Genomic DNA, 16,078 nt, shown 5'->3' with positions numbered 1-16,078 from the left:
CCTGTCGCTACAACGGGCCACCGGGGAGGGTAGAGGGGAGGGATGTCCCGATAAAACTTTTTTACTTCCGATACATTACCGATATTGTAGTTTTGTGTGTTGGCCGATAACAATATCGAACTGATGTGATATCCGCATGAATCATACATACTTTTATTATTTTGTAGTGTGGAATGTTAGAAAAGGCTTGATCAAGCGATGTTACTCTAACAGAGTCAGCAACAGTAGGTATGAGAAAAACTGACCCATTTATTATTAACTAATTGGTTGCATACATTTTTACCTTCAACATAACGTACGTACATATTTACTGTATTCTACAATAGAACAATATATATATATATAATATAATATATATCGGAGATTTTAGATGCAGTCCGATAAAATCCGATATTCGCTTTCTGGCTGATATTGGACCGATATCAATATCGGATCGATACACCCCTAGTAGATGGCACAGAAATGCCATTGTGCTCCCTGGGGCCAGTATGGTTTGGGAGCTGCCACGGGATGGATTTCTGGCCATGCTGCTCGGCATGTCCCTGGGGCCCGCAGTGCTCTCCCCGCCGCAACAAGGAGCGACCGCACAGCAGAATAACCCGCACCAGGACCAGCACAGTCCCTGTGACGTTTGGAAACTTAAAACTCCGGTTATCAGTGTCCTTATTCAAACGCATAGCCAGTGTTTTCCTCTAATCCACACTTTGATTGCAGTTTTTATAAACCTTTGATTTTCATGAAAAAACTCCATTTGCGTTTTGCATGGTACCCTGCTACGTGTGGACAGGGCCCCAGACTTTTGCGTGCTTAGGGAGAGTGATTTGAACCGCTGATGAGAGGCGTTGAAGCTGCTGCTTGGTGGAGTGTGAGATGAACTCTTACGAGACTTCGTGCAGGATTTAGAAAATGGCCACCAAAACAGTGTTGCAAAAGTTGCTCAAAGTGTAAAAAAAATGCCATCTTTTATGGATTTTAAAGATTCTTTCTGTGCTAAAGGGGTACGGGATCATTTATGAACATGTTTAAGAGTAGAAGGCGGCCAGAAAGAGATTAGTAGGCGATTCTGCCCGCCGTCTACGCTTCTGGACATCCTTGCAATATGCTCAAAGATGATTATGGATTTTTGATCAAATAACACCAAAAAAACATACAAACTGAAGCTTTTACTAGAGCAACAACAACAGTGAGGGAATCTGAAAGAAAAACATTTTTGAAGATAAATTTTTTTTTTTTCATTATTCTAGTTTTTTCCCTCATCCTCCTTTATGATACAACTGTGTCAGTTTCTTATACTTTGATTGTGAGCCCATGAGCCTGAATGAGTGTTTGTTTGTTGCCCTTTAGGATTTACTGGGCCTGTGTGAACAGAAAAGAGGAAAAGACAACAAGGCTATCATTGCCTCTAACATCATGTACATCGTTGGCCAGTATCCACGCTTCCTCAGAGCGCACTGGAAGTTCCTGAAAACAGTGGTCAACAAACTCTTTGAGTTCATGCATGGTGAGTCCTTTTCTACTCTCTTCATTTTCAGTTTCACGAATGGATGATGATCACCAGCAGTGTTAGTTTGGACAGCAAATTTTGATTTAGTTTAGTCAACTAAATGACATTGTTTTAGTCAGTGTTGTTACAATACTAAAATTTTCAACTTAATACCGATACTCAAGAAACCATGTGGTACTCGATACCATTTAGATGTCACATGGATTAAAAAATTACACCAAAATTTCATAGAAATATTTTTATTAACAAGAGAAATGCAAAAAAACAATTGTATTGATGCTTGCAAATGAGTATCGTATCTTGATACAACGGTTTAGTATCAATACTTTTTTTGGAGACTAAATCTGATAGATATAGTCGACTAAAATATATACAGCATAAGAGTTTATGCATTCTTTTTTTTTTTACAAGGATTGAGTTAGCATTGAGTGACCTGATATTGGATATTATTGTTGGTAAAGACACAGACAGATTTGATGTGATCAATGCTTATGATCAATGATTAGATTTCATCCCACGTGACAAAATTATAGTTTAGTTTTTATTAGTCGACAAAAAGCTAAATCAAAATATTTGTGTATTTATTTTTTATTTGTGCGGCCCCCGTAGTTAGTCAAGAAGATTCCTCTAAAAACACACAAAATGACAAAAAGAAATACCAAAAACTAAACATTACAAAATAATAATAACAGGGACAACAACAAAAACCACGCAAGATGACTGCAAATTAATTAATGAAAAATATACAAAACTACAAAAATGTCTCAGAAACACACCAAACAAAACAATGCAAAATGAAAAATAAAAAAAAACTATGCAAAATGACAACAAAAATGCGCAAAATGACTCCCATAACACACAAAATCAATACACAAAACAACAACAAATTTGAGAAAAACAGAAAACAACAGCAGAAATACACAAAACACTAACAAAGACACTAAAACCCATTGTTGTTTTACTGTAGTAATACTCAGATTGGACCTCATTCTAAACAATAACATTAATGTTGATAATTTGGTCCTGAGAGCGGATGTAGTCAACGAAAACTTTTCGTCAACAAAATGAACGTTGAACATCACCTGTTTTTATTTCCTTCATCAGAGACGCACGACGGAGTTCAAGACATGGCATGTGACACTTTCATTAAGATCGCACAGAAGTGCCGGCGCCACTTTATCCAGGTGCAGGTGGGCGAGGTCATGCCATTTATTGATGAGATCCTGAACAACATCAACACTATCATCTGTGACCTCCAACCTCAGCAGGTCAGCATGCAGCACTACATCACTGTAGTGTGCAGTGTTCAGCTCTGTGTTCTGTATCCGTAACCTCTGTGTGTGCGTGTGTGTGTAGGTGCACACGTTCTATGAGGCGGTGGGTTATATGATCGGGGCGCAGACAGATCAGACCGTCCAGGAGCATCTGATAGAGAAATACATGCTGCTGCCCAATCAGGTGTGGGACAGCATCATCCAGCAGGCCACCAAGGTAAGCTCCCCCCACCCACCGCTCTTTGTTCAGATCACTGATGTTTCAGAGTGTTGCTAGCCCTAACCACACCTGCTGCTGCTCTTTTCTCTTAGAATGTGGACATCCTGAAGGACCCAGAGACAGTGAAACAGCTGGGAAGCATCCTGAAGACTAACGTGAGGGCCTGTAAAGCTGTGGGACACCCGTTCGTTATCCAGCTGGGTCGCATTTACCTCGACATGCTCAATGTCTACAAGTGCCTCAGCGAGAACATTTCTGCTGCCATTCAGACAAATGGTAACAATTAGATTTTTTACTATCACAAACCAATCATTATTCATTTCTTAATAACGTAATTTCCGGGCTATAAAGTGCCGCATTTCAATAATTTAGCAAGTTTTTAAGAAAAATCCACACAAATGTCACAGCCTGACTTAAGCCGCACCCTATTGGCTGATGAGGGTGCCCTTCAGACAACTCGACCAATCAGAATGGGCAGGTAGGCGGGCTGCTGTACTCAAATTAATTTGCACGGAAATGTCCGTGTTTCAACTGATAAGTTTCCTTTACTACATAAAGTCTCCTCCTCACTGCCCCACGTCTACATATCAGTCCATTTACAGCTTTTTATGGTGACTTTTTACTGGAACCAGACTGATACACCGCTTCGTCCGCTCTTCACCAATCTGGCTGGAGATATTGATGACGGTCTTCTTGTTTCATCATCTTTTTAATTATTTTCTTAGATTACTTCTGTGTGCATTGGTCCCAACACCTTTTCTATCATTTTTAACTTTTGTCAATCGAGTTAACAAATTTCTGTGAAGCACTTCTATCGACAATGAATTGTGAGAACGGTGCTATATAAATAGTTTGATTGATTGATAGTAAATCTTAAAGGGTCTGATTTGTAAAAGCAGTGGAGGATCCCTTTAAGAGATCGCTATTAAGGAGACGTTGTCTCAATGGAACTTAGCTGTATAAATAAAGGTTAATAATAAATAAATGAATGAAAAGGATATTAAAGCATTACTTGGTGTCTAATTTTAGAAATGGATAATCACAGCCTCTTAGTGCTGCTCTCTTATCACTGTCCAAACATGCATAACCTACATGAGAGTGATTCCAGGCTGCTGTTGACATACCAGCACAGATCAGACACTCAGTGAGGACTGGAGGAAAAAGCTGTTTTAAAACCTCAGTTAACTATTGTGTCAGTTGACACTTTACCATGCCTTAGTTCTGAAGAAGTACATGACCTTTCCAAAATATTATTTTAATTAATTACTATTTTTAATTATATAATTTGAATTTTGTCTGCTTATTTTTATTTTAAATATCCATATGTTTATTTTTTATTCTGTGTGTTTTATTTATTCTTTAAATTTATTTTGTAAATTATGTTTACTTCATTTTAATGTGTATATGTACATATATTTATAAGTATATGTGTGTGTCTATATACATATATATGTGTACATTCTAATTTTGTGTAAACTTTGTTTTGTTTTTTTTTTTTCAATTTCATGAAGCTCTGCTTGACTATTTGTTTAATACTATTGTTGCTATTATTTCTATCATTGCTACTGTTATTATTAGGCTTGGGCGATATCCAAATTTTGATACCGTCAAACCTCCTCCCCATTTTACCGCAGTATATGGTATTACCGTGACTAAATAAAAATGATGACGTAAGGCTCAGACATTGTCACTAAACTGTTGACTTCAGGGTGACCGCGGGTCGTAAAATGTCTTAAATATTATTTTTACACATAAAAGGCTTTAAAAATTAATACATTGTTTTAAATTCAGACCAGATAGGTCTTAAATGTGCTTTAGTCACATCACCACGAGAATTTCTGCTGAGCATGGACTGAACGCTCTTATTTCCATTTCATCTCGCCATAAGTTTGTGACTCTTAAACACAGCACATCCAAGCAAATCACACCGTTTACTAGTCAGGCTCATGTTAGTACTACAGACAGGCCAAAGAATCATGGTAATCAGAGCTCAATCACTGCATAAAGTACGCTCCGCTCCGCAACGTACACAATGTTTAAACACTGTTATACGCTCCTTATAACGATACTTTCTCTGTGGTTAAAAGGATTAGATTGCGTGAAAAGTGCAGCATTTGAATATGTGTGAACATGCAAACAAAGTGTAGAGCAGATCAGGCAAACAAATTCTAGAGTGTTTGTTTTGGTCGGAGTGTTTCCATTGAAATTCAGTGACTGCTCGTATGCAGACGGAAAGAGTTTTCCATGAGTGCTGTCTGAAGGTAAAACAGGCTGTGGCGCGGTTGTTTTTTATGCCCTAATACTCAGATTGAACAGTGTAGATAAGATTTTTAGTTGGTGTGTCCCGATCCGATATTGGTCCTATATCAGCCAGAAAACAAATATCGAATTTTATCGGACTGCATTTAAAATCTCCGATATACAATATTTTTATTCAATTGTAGAATACTGTAGATATTATGTTCAAAGTTAACGTTTATGTAATCAATTGGTTAATAATAAATGGGTCAGTTTTTCTCATACCTACTGTTGCTGACTATTGTTTTCTGTCAACCAAGGACAAACTTGGTCGACCAAGACTATGGCACACGTAGCGATTAGTCGATCAAGACAAAAAACAGAGAATGAATGAGCAGGTGAGAGGAGGACGAGGAGAAACAAATATTTAGTTTTGTCGTTTTCTGGTGCCGATTTGCTTTTAAACACATACCATTTATGATATGAACCTTATTCAAGCTTTGACCATTACCCGACAAAGCAAAAAACCTACAGGTCCGACAGACATTAGGTATGAAACCGACAATTAAAACCTAGTTTTATGACATATTTATGTTTGTTTTAGTGGTAAGCCTGCTTTTATTAACTCATTCAGTGCCAGCCATTCTCAGATTTTCTTCCCCCCTCAGTGCCAGCCGTTTTTGAGTATTTTGACTGATTTTAAAGACCCACAGAGTATTTTCTACTGTGACTATCTGAAAGATTGAAGCCTCTACTTTCATCAAAAAAAAACATTTGTTTCTGGCTCGTTTCATTCTTTTGTAATCAGTTTTACACAAATCTTCAGTTTCAGAGCAAAAAGCTGAGAAAAAAGCCTTTTTGTAAAAAAAAAAAAAAAACCCTGTCAGATACTTTAAAGCAATTTTTTTTTTTTGCTTAAGTGACAACTCTAACATCTGAACATTGTTTCCTTATATAAAACACAAAAAAAAACCACAGACCGGGCTTTTGATGGCAAAATTATTATTATTTTGCTATCTGGATATCTATCTACTGTATTTTGGCATTCCTTCAACTTTCTCTCCCGTCAGTCTGTACACACGTAACTTCCTCTTCCTCCCGGGCATACAGTGTCACTGCTTGCCCCGTTTTTTTACGGTTTTATTTCACAATCGCCACATTATCCATGAATTCCACACTTTATCTGGTCAGAGTGTGCGCTGCTGGGAACGTCAGCGCTGTACGTAGCGCCATTTTCTGTCTCATAAACTCCTGTCCTCCTCTCCCTCTTAGCTCTGCAGAGCATGGATGATCTCTCATCCAAAGGTGTGCCGCTACCTCCTACATGTCACCTATTTTGCTATCTGGCTCACAGGCTAGGGGTATGTGGAGCTGTGAGCTGCTGGATACTTCACAATATCACTCTGTAGCACCATAATCTCCATTCTTTTCCTGCTTTGCTGGGTAGCATCAGTGGCTAATCTCTCATCTAAAGGTGTACTGCTGCCATCTTCAGGACACAGTTGGTCACTACATCACCCCACAGCTTAGATATTGATGAGGGATCTCTGCCAGGGTGTTTTCTAGTAATCCCCGTGAAAAAATGCAAATGACGAGTTATCTCGTCAATGGCGCTGAGTGAGTTAACAGACAACTATTAATGTCAACATCAGATCAGAGCACGGGGAAAGAAACGCTCGTCAAACACAGGTGCGCAGTGCTCCCGCGGCGCCAGAGACAGCAATGGTTCTATTTACATAATCCACGTATCAAATATAAGGATAATCCATGTTCTTGTGCAGAAAAAGGATTGATTCAATAGTGGATGCTTGTGCTTAAAGCCTGTCTTAATTTGTTCCCTCTCTGCTCTGATCTGAGGACAGAGCACTGCACTGACAACTGAAGCGCATCACCTTTTCTGTCTCATGTACCCCCCGAGATTAGGGTTCAGATTAGGGGAACCCCTTTGTCACTTTAATTTAGTAACTTTTCTTGTTTTATTTACATGTTAACATGTTGGCCGCTGAAATCTCCTACAGCTTGAAAATGTCAACCTGTACATTTAACGCAAACTAAGTATCAATTTGTATATCAAAGAATACATTTACCTCAATTTTTAGTAATGGGTGTAACATGTTTGTAACAATTTAGTAGAATATTAAGGCCACAATATTGTTTATTTCATTAATGCTGTTTATTGTCAACGACTGGAAAAGATGTTGGATGATCATGTACAGTGTCTGAAATAGGCTTAAATATGACTCAGCATGTTGGAAATAGATTCATCAATGTTTCCATGTACCCCCTGCAATGTGTTCAAGTACCCCTAGGGGTACACATACCCCTGGTTGGTAACCACTGGACTAAACGACCAAAGTTGGCAGCCCTAGTTCTCTGTTTTATTAACATCACTTGATTTAGCCTTCTCTAACATTCCACACTACAAAATAAATAATAAAAGTATGTCTGATTCATGCTGATATTGCATCGGATCCATATCGGCATCGGCCAATACTCAAGGCTGCAATATCGGTATCGGAAGTGAAAAAGTTTTATTGGGACATCCCTAATTTTCAGCAGCAAAAAACGTAATAATTGTAATATCTCCGTTTCACCTATAGAGGGCAGTCACTCACATTTTTTTACAACAGAATACACCAGATTTTTAAAAACTTAGATTAAAACAACACAACTTTTGTTTTCAGCAAAGAAAAATGTTTTTTGTTGTTTCTTTATGTGGTCCATGTGCTGACTCAGCTTTGTTTGCAGTCCACACTCACTCCTGTTAACTTCCTCTCTCGCCCTTTGTGTCTCAGGTGAGATGGTGACCAAACAGCCGCTGATCCGCAGCATGAGGACAGTGAAACGGGAAACGCTGAAACTGATCTCAGGCTGGGTCAGCCGATCAAACGACCCGCAGATGGTGAGAGGCCACGCCCACATTTCACCTGAAATGAGCTGATAAAGCTTATGCCCTGTAGTTGAAGAACAAGCTGATCAATAATCCCTAATCTACATGAAATAATTCTGACTTTGGTGATGTGGACTTTGTCTTCCAGGTCGGAGAGAACTTTGTTCCTCCCCTGCTCGACGCCGTGCTCATCGACTACCAGCGCAACGTCCCCGCAGCCCGAGAGCCTGAGGTCCTCAGCACCATGGCAACCATTGTCAACAAGCTAGGAGGACACATTACCAGCGAGATCCCTCAGATCTTTGATGCTGTGTTTGAGTGCACGCTCAACATGATCAACAAGGTAAGCATCCAATCAACTGTCAGCAGTATTCTACCATCAATCACTCCGATTTTCCAATTCAAATTTGCCCCCATTTCTGCGTCACGTCTGCGTCATTTTACAATTTTTTTTCTGTTTCATCATCTTTAACTTTTTGGACTTTACTGGCCGTTAAATTTTCAGGAATCATAAATATCAATCAACTAGGGATAATAGTCATAAACTGTTAAACATTTTATGATGGTTTACAGAAACAGGATGGTATCACTATGGCAACGTTAGCCACACTGCTAACTCCTCAGCCACTTGTTTAACAGGAAAATTCCCTGAAAATGTGTGATATGGTTCCAAAACATTATTTGTGAAACCTTTAATTCCCTCCAACCAGAGAATCAACCTCACAATTTGCATGAAATCCCACGTATCTGTGTCATTATAGATTCTTCTGTGTTGACATGTCACCAGATAAACTGATCACCAGTTCAACTAATACACCATCAGATAAACATGTCTTCTCACATTTGAATGCAGTCATAATAATGTGAACCAACACATTAAAAACTCACTTTAGTTGAAGCGCAACCCTCATTCTCAGTCACAGGATAACATGATTAACATGTCACGTGATACTTTCTCAGGAAAAATAGTGTGTAAATAAATAAGTGATAGAGTCCAATGAAAATGTGAGGATGTTATTAGGGCTGGGCAAAAAAAAATATTTTATCGATTAATCAAATTTGTAGATAAAAGCTATTTTTATTTTGACAATTCGAGTTTAAAAAAAAAAAAAAAAAAAGAATTTTTTTCGAATTTTTAATTGAATTGAATTTTTTTTCCCACCACAGTTTTTTCGAACTATTTCGTGTTCTGATGTGAACCAGCCCCCTCTTTGTTTACATTTCTTTACTCTTTGAGTAGGCTATATGTGTGCCACAGGCATGTTTATTTTTTTATTTGCACTATGCTGAGATGCTAAGGGAAGAGTTTATTCTTTTTTTATTTGTAATGCAATGTTATAAAATATGTAGTTATCTGATTTCTTAATCAGAAAATTTAAGCTACAGTGAAGTTGTTGTTGCACTCTTTCTTAAATCATGAAATAGTTGAATGACAGAACGTCATTTACTTTTTATATTGTATTGTTATATACATTTTGACTCTTGAGGACAATCACAGCAATAAAGTTGCACTTTTGACAATATATCTGATGTCTGCAGTCATTTTTAAGAGCATTAAAAAAAAATCCAAAATCGGATTGGGTTTTTTTTTTTTTTTAGGCAAATTGGCCCAGCCCTATGTTAAATTAGGAGAAAGGGAGATAAACTAAAAAGTGGGTCAGATTACTTTTTCTGTTTCAGAAAAGGAATTCTGTGTTTTACGTCCCGTTTTCAGGGGTCACTGAAAATCTAAGACCCAAGCTTCATCATCGCTCACGATGCATTCAAGGAGCATCAGAAATCTGATGAATGGAGGACATTCAGTGCTCTCCTAGTTTACCCAAAATGTCTCCAGTTCAAACTATATTGACCCATTTTCTTATGATATTAATAAAATATCAGCAACAATCAAACTGTGGAGGATTTAAAAAGTAAGCATGTAAAGTGGTATTAACTGGTTCTGATGGATGCAGATCAACATCAGTCAATTTGTGTTTATTCGTCAGAACTTTGAGGAGTATCCGGAGCACAGGACCCACTTCTTTTACCTGCTACAAGCTGTGAACTCCCACTGCTTCCCAGCATTCCTTGCCATTCCTCCTGCCCAGTTCAAACTGGTTCTGGACTCCATCATCTGGGCCTTTAAACACACCATGAGGAATGTGGCCGACACAGGTTAGATCCTCACACGCCCAAAAGAAGAGCAGGACTCACACTTTAAACAGGCGTGGAGAAACGTTACACGTGTGTGTGTGTGTGTGTGTGTGTGTGTGTGTGTGTGTGTGTGTGTGTGTGTGTGTGTGTGTGTGTGTGTGTGTGTGTGTGTGTGTGTGTGTGTGTGTGTGTGTGTGTGTGTGTGTGTGTGTGTGTGTGTGTGTGTGTGTGTGTGTGTGTGTGTGTGTGTGTGTGTGTGTGTGTGTGTGTGTGTGTGTGTGTGTGTGTGTGTAGGTCTGCAGATTCTCTACACACTGCTGCAGAACGTTGCTCAGGAGGAAGCAGCCGCTCAGAGTTTCTATCAGACATATTTCTGTGACGTCCTGCAACACATCTTCTCAGTAGTCACGGACACGTCGCACACTGCAGGTGAGTCTGACTCTATGAACCCATCAGTGGGCGGAGCTTCAACACCATATATAACCAGCAATGTAACAGACCCCATCAGCCAGGTTTGGTGTCTATTACATTTTTCAGTTACAATCACGTTCTCCATTATCTATGTTCAATTACAATTAAATTATGATTATAGTGAGCAGCATATTTTTTCAATTACAATTAAATTACAATTTTTTTCCCCTCAAAGTCATTTACAGTTATGTTTTTATTTACTACAGTTCAATTACAATCAATCACATTTACTGAGTCTGAAATAAATAACCTAATACAAGTTAACCTTCCTGTTGTGTTAGCTTTCTGTTAGCATCTCTAATGATAACGGGTTCTAAATCAGCTGTAAAATACATAAAACACAAATAAATATAAATCTAATTGATTTCCTCTTTATTGGTTACATTGTTAGGCTTCCTAATCAATGAAAATATAGGTTTTAATATTTGGGGTGTCTGAGCATTTTTTGTGTCAGTATACCCCTTGATTTCATTGTTTTTAAAATGGTAAAATGTGGTCAAGCTTGATATGAAACATATTTTAATAATAATTGTTAACTACGTATGTGTAGAACTGTCACATGGTTCCCCAGTTTTGCATTAAAATTATAATTGACAATTTTTATAGAATTTTCATAGCAATTACAATTGGTCAATTATCTGAACTAAATTACAATTACCACAGCAACAGATTTTTAACTATGCCATAATTGTAACTAATTATCAATTACACAATTACTGTATTTTTCGGACTATATGGAGCACCGGATTAAAAGGCGCACTATCAATGAATGGGTCTGACCGGGTCTATTTTCATACATAAGCTGCCCTGGACTATAAGGCGCACCGGGTTGTTGTTGTTGTTGTTGTTGTTGTTAAGCCTCATTAAGCGAAAAATACGGTACAATTATAATTGACCCCAACCCTGTCGTCAGCCACTTCCCACTAATTTAACTGTGTTTTAATGTGATCTCTAAAATTGTTCATGTCCCTGTTTTTAATCAAGTATTTCAGCAGTTTTGCTTTTTGTCATGAAATGTAACGACCACAGTGGACAGAAATCCCTTTGCACTGTTTCAAAGCTGAATGAGCAACAAGTGTTCTTATTATGTCAATTTAGGTGTAGGTTTATAAAAATAATTTTAAAATGACTATAAACCTGACATTTCAAAACATTTTGTGTAATGATATCTCCCCCTGGTGGCTGATTCCAATCACAACAACAGAAAAGACAAACCACCATTCAAAGCCATTGGATGTAATGAGAATTGGTGAACTTTAACTCTTTGAGGACTGCAATAGTTGGGGTTTTCCAGAACCTCATTTTTTATTTTTGCCCATTCTGATGCCATTTATTGGCATATCTTCAAACATTTCATATTCCCAGAATCATTACAACCTAAGCTAAAAGAGTATACGTATATATAAATCATAAACACTAGTTAAAGGTGTTAAAATCTGGAAGGTTTTTTCATTGTGTTTAGTAAATGAACACAAAACACACAATGTAGAAAATCAATCAAGACATTTCTGAACATTTCATTAGTGATTTGAACAATTTACTTTTTTCTTTTTACTTCTAGAGATGTGATCATTTTTATAAACAGAGTGCTGAGGTGTTTTTCTACTTTGATCATTACTGCTGAACCAAAATAAACTGTAATTAGTAACATACACAAAATATTTATCAACTGCATAATTTATATATACATTTGATCATATACATTGGATAATTTAAACATGACTCATTGGAGGCAAAAAGCTGCCTGTGATTCATGAGTTTGTTTGTTGAAGTAATATCTAACACACACTCAATCAGTATCTGTGTGTGTATGTGTGTTCTATCCTGCAGGCCTAACGATGCACGCCTCCATCCTGGCTTACATGTTCAACCTAGTGGAGGAGGGTAAGATCACCACGGCCCTGAATCCTTCTACCCCCACCAACAACCAGGGCTTCATCCAGGAGTATGTGGCCAACCTGCTCAAGACTGCTTTCCCCCACCTACAGGAGTGAGTACACACACGCACGCACACACAATAACACCAGTCTAACGTGTGTGTTTTGTGTGTCAGTGCTCAGGTGAAGGTGTTTGTGACGGGGCTCTTCAGCTTAAATCAGGACATTCCTGCTTTCAAGGAGCATCTGAGGGACTTCCTGGTCCAGATAAAGGTGAGTCCTGTGTGTGTGAGTGCGTGTGTGTGGTATCAGGAAAACCTCAAACCAAATGCGTCAGATGAAACAGCCTCAGGCTTCAAAATAAAAGTCATCAGACTAGGCATGTGAATCTCTATCACTGACAAAGATTCGATACGTATATCGATACACTACCCGCGATACGATACATTGAATCCCCTGGCGATGCGATACACCTCTGTTCCCGATTCAATACGATTTGATATTGGTTTGATGGCGATTCAATTCTACAAAATGCAATACAATGCAATTCAACATGATACAAAGAGCAGCGAGTGAGCCCCTCAGTTTGTTTAAGGTTTAGCAGCACAGCATTCTTTACAGACCACATGATTCTGGTCAAGTTTACCATCTTTCTACACCTGATATAAAGTTTTTATGTATGTTATAAATCTCATCTATAGCTGCTGCTGTTCTCACTGACCTCTGCGTTGTTGTAATTTTGTTACGGTACTAACGTGCTTCCCGGCTTTTCAGTCCGTGTTCAAAACAAAACGCAAAGCTGTGACGGTGCATTCAATGTGCCTCAGAAACACAGGATAAAATGAAATACAACATGAAAAAACCGTTCCGCGATCCTGAAAACAGGAGCAAGCGGGTCAGAAATAGATGGATGAAAGGATTGATGAAAAAAATTGATGTAACAATTAATCATAAGGCAGTTAAAAATCGATTCATTGTATCACGGTTCACATTGATTCTCTGAAAATTTAATCGCAGTACTTTTTTTAAACAGCAGAAGGCACTATGTATTTATCCTTCCAGAAGTATAGGTGGCGGGCGGAATCTGCTACTACTTTCTTTCTGACCGCCTTCTACTCTTAAACATGTTCATAAATGATTCCTTACCCCTTTAGCACCAAAAGAATATCTGTAATATTACTTGAATATCTGTAAAAGTCACATTTTTCTATTAGCTCTGTCTGCCAGCATAGCATCTCTTCTTCACTGCAAGAATATCTGCATGCCAACGGACCACTGGGTTACCAGCGCCCTCTGCTGGTCCAAACAAATATCTGGCGTAAATACAGTGCAATGACTGTTTGTTTTTTTTTGCAGTTTTGCATTGTTTACTATAGAACCAGAATTTAAATTAATAGGCTTCTTCTTCATTTGTATTATTCCTTCATTTATTTCATTCAAGATTTATTTTTAGTTAAATTGCATTGTTTTGAATAGTTTATCAAGGGATTCTTTTAACAATGAAAAATAAAAGGAAAATAGTACAGTATCTTCTAGTTTTTTTTCCCCCAAAAAAAATGAAGGAATATTTTTCAGTCATCATTCGTCAACAGTCCCATTTTGTAAAATAAATCGTGAGAGAATCGTATCATGAACCCAGTATTGTGAATCGAATCGGGAGTTAAGTGAATCGTTACATCCCTAGCAACCATGGATTTTACAGATGCAGACACTCAGTAACCGATGCATCTCCATTTCAAACGTAAATTGTACCGTTGCACTCTGAATGAATCGATACACTCGCATCGTGCATGTTTGTATCTAGATAATGATTCATATCGATTAATCGCCACATGTTTACATCAGACTAAACGGCCTCAAATAAAACCGCCCAGGATGAAAAACACGACATGACGTCTTTTGAAGAAACTGTAAATACACATGACGTCGTCAATATGAGCTGCTTCGGATACAAAAGTAAGTTGAAAGCTGTTATTTTTAAAGATTAAGATATATAAACATTTGATTTAACTATGTATTTATTGATCCAACAGTTTGTTGATGTATCGTAACTTATAAAAAAAAAAGAAAAAGGAAAGACAACTTGCTTCATCATGTGTACTACCAGTTCTTTCAAAATAAAACGCTGTTGTGTTTTACAGCCTGAGGCCTTTCAAGCTGATGATTTTTATTTTGAAGCTTGAGGTCGTGCTATTTGATGGCGTTTTATCTGACAGAGGTTTTGCTGAGACATGATATCTCACTCTGAGCTGATGCGTGTGTTTGACAAGGTCAAACAGGTCAGGGGGCAGGGTCTCATTCTTCTTCTACTTCCTGCTGCAGGAGTTTGCGGGCGAGGACACCACAGACCTGTTCCTGGAGGAGAGGGAGGCGTCGCTGCGTCAGGCTCAGGAGGAGAAACATAAGATCCAGATGTCGGTGCCGGGCATCCTCAACCCTCACGAGATCCCAGAGGAGATGTGCGACTGAACCGTAACCATAGCAACGCTGGCTGGTTTGGACGTTTGCGACTAAAATAATGCCAATAACCTGTAAATGATCACCGCCCCACGGCCCTTTTTACATAACCCGCGTTTTCTAAGGAGACTTTTTGTGCGCCAGCTTTCCACAATCGTTGTTCCCAGTTTAAGGTTTTGTCGTCTGTGGCCCGACCCAGACCTGCATGAAGTTCAGAACAACGTATTCATCTTTGTTTTCTGCTGTTCCTGTGCATCAGAACCTTCTTTTACCTGTGGCGTGATGATGACGGAGGATGGTTAATTTTGTTTTGTTTTTGTTTTGTATTTTTGTGTGTGCACGTGTGCGTGCGTGGTCGGAGAATGTGAATTGAGCAGAAACTGAATGAAGGCTGGGAGGAGCTGCTGCCAGCAGGAGGCGCCAAACCCACTCTGTGCATATCATCCCTATTGTACAGCATCTTTAAAACCATGGGAACATTATTTCTTCCTTTAATTCTATTGTTTCTCTTTGTGTTGTGGGTGTGTGTGTGCGTGTGCGCGAGTGTGTGCTGTCGCCTAGTCGACATCAGCGTTTTGTTTTCCTCTAAGAGGATTGTTGCTCATTTGTGAGCCCTCAGTGGGATGTTTTAAGGACGAAGCAGAGGTATTTATGGGTTCTCAGCTGGTTGCCACTTTATAACAACTCCTGTTAAGTCCCAGATTGCTTTTCACGGTTTGGACTTGTATTAATTTAGATTGTTTACTGTTCAGTAGTACAAAATAAGAAATAAAGCAAGAGTTTACAGTTATTTTTTTAGTTTTGCGTCTTTTGTTTGTTTGACTTCAAAGGAAACAAAGGCTTTTGTCCATAGAGCAAATCAATATGTCAATAAGTTTAATTTAATAAGAATGTATAAATTCAAACGGCACCAAATCTGATGGCAAATTTGTTGTGAACTTTTTGAACTGATTAGATGTAAAATTTGTATAATTCTGCCTTCCATCACCTCCTTTTTACCCAGCTGCTAAAACA

The 16,078-nt window shown here is 38.4% G+C and overlaps 1 protein-coding gene across 5 annotated transcripts in view; it reads left to right on the top strand.

Moving 5' to 3' along the window:
• The window catches only part of xpo1b (exportin 1 (CRM1 homolog, yeast) b), a 45,952-nt gene extending 30,098 nt beyond the window's left edge, over window positions 1-15,854 (top strand). For 4 of the 5 annotated variants that reach the window (XM_028468116.1, XM_028468114.1, XM_028468115.1 and 1 more), the window contains 11 exons: window positions 1,345-1,501; window positions 2,609-2,772; window positions 2,861-2,995; window positions 3,091-3,274; window positions 8,032-8,138; window positions 8,275-8,469; window positions 10,112-10,280; window positions 10,554-10,688; window positions 12,561-12,720; window positions 12,784-12,880; window positions 14,930-15,076. In XM_028468116.1, coding sequence (XP_028323917.1) covers window positions 1,345-1,501; window positions 2,609-2,772; window positions 2,861-2,995; window positions 3,091-3,274; window positions 8,032-8,138; window positions 8,275-8,469; window positions 10,112-10,280; window positions 10,554-10,688; window positions 12,561-12,720; window positions 12,784-12,880; window positions 14,930-15,076 — 1,650 coding nt within the window. Of the gene's footprint in view, window positions 1-1,344; window positions 1,502-2,608; window positions 2,773-2,860; window positions 2,996-3,090; window positions 3,275-8,031; window positions 8,139-8,274; window positions 8,470-10,111; window positions 10,281-10,553; window positions 10,689-12,560; window positions 12,721-12,783; window positions 12,881-14,929 lie in introns of all 5 variants that reach the window. The other variant, XM_028468117.1, reaches the window with a different exon arrangement.
• Window positions 15,855-16,078: the final 224 nt, after the last annotated feature.

The sequence above is a fragment of the Gouania willdenowi genome, chromosome 15 (genome assembly GCF_900634775.1).
Source record: "Gouania willdenowi chromosome 15, fGouWil2.1, whole genome shotgun sequence".
Classification (NCBI taxonomy): domain Eukaryota; kingdom Metazoa; phylum Chordata; class Actinopteri; order Blenniiformes; family Gobiesocidae; genus Gouania; species Gouania willdenowi.
The sequence above is the reverse complement of the archived record's forward strand: the minus strand, read 5'-3'. Positions and strand labels throughout refer to the sequence as shown.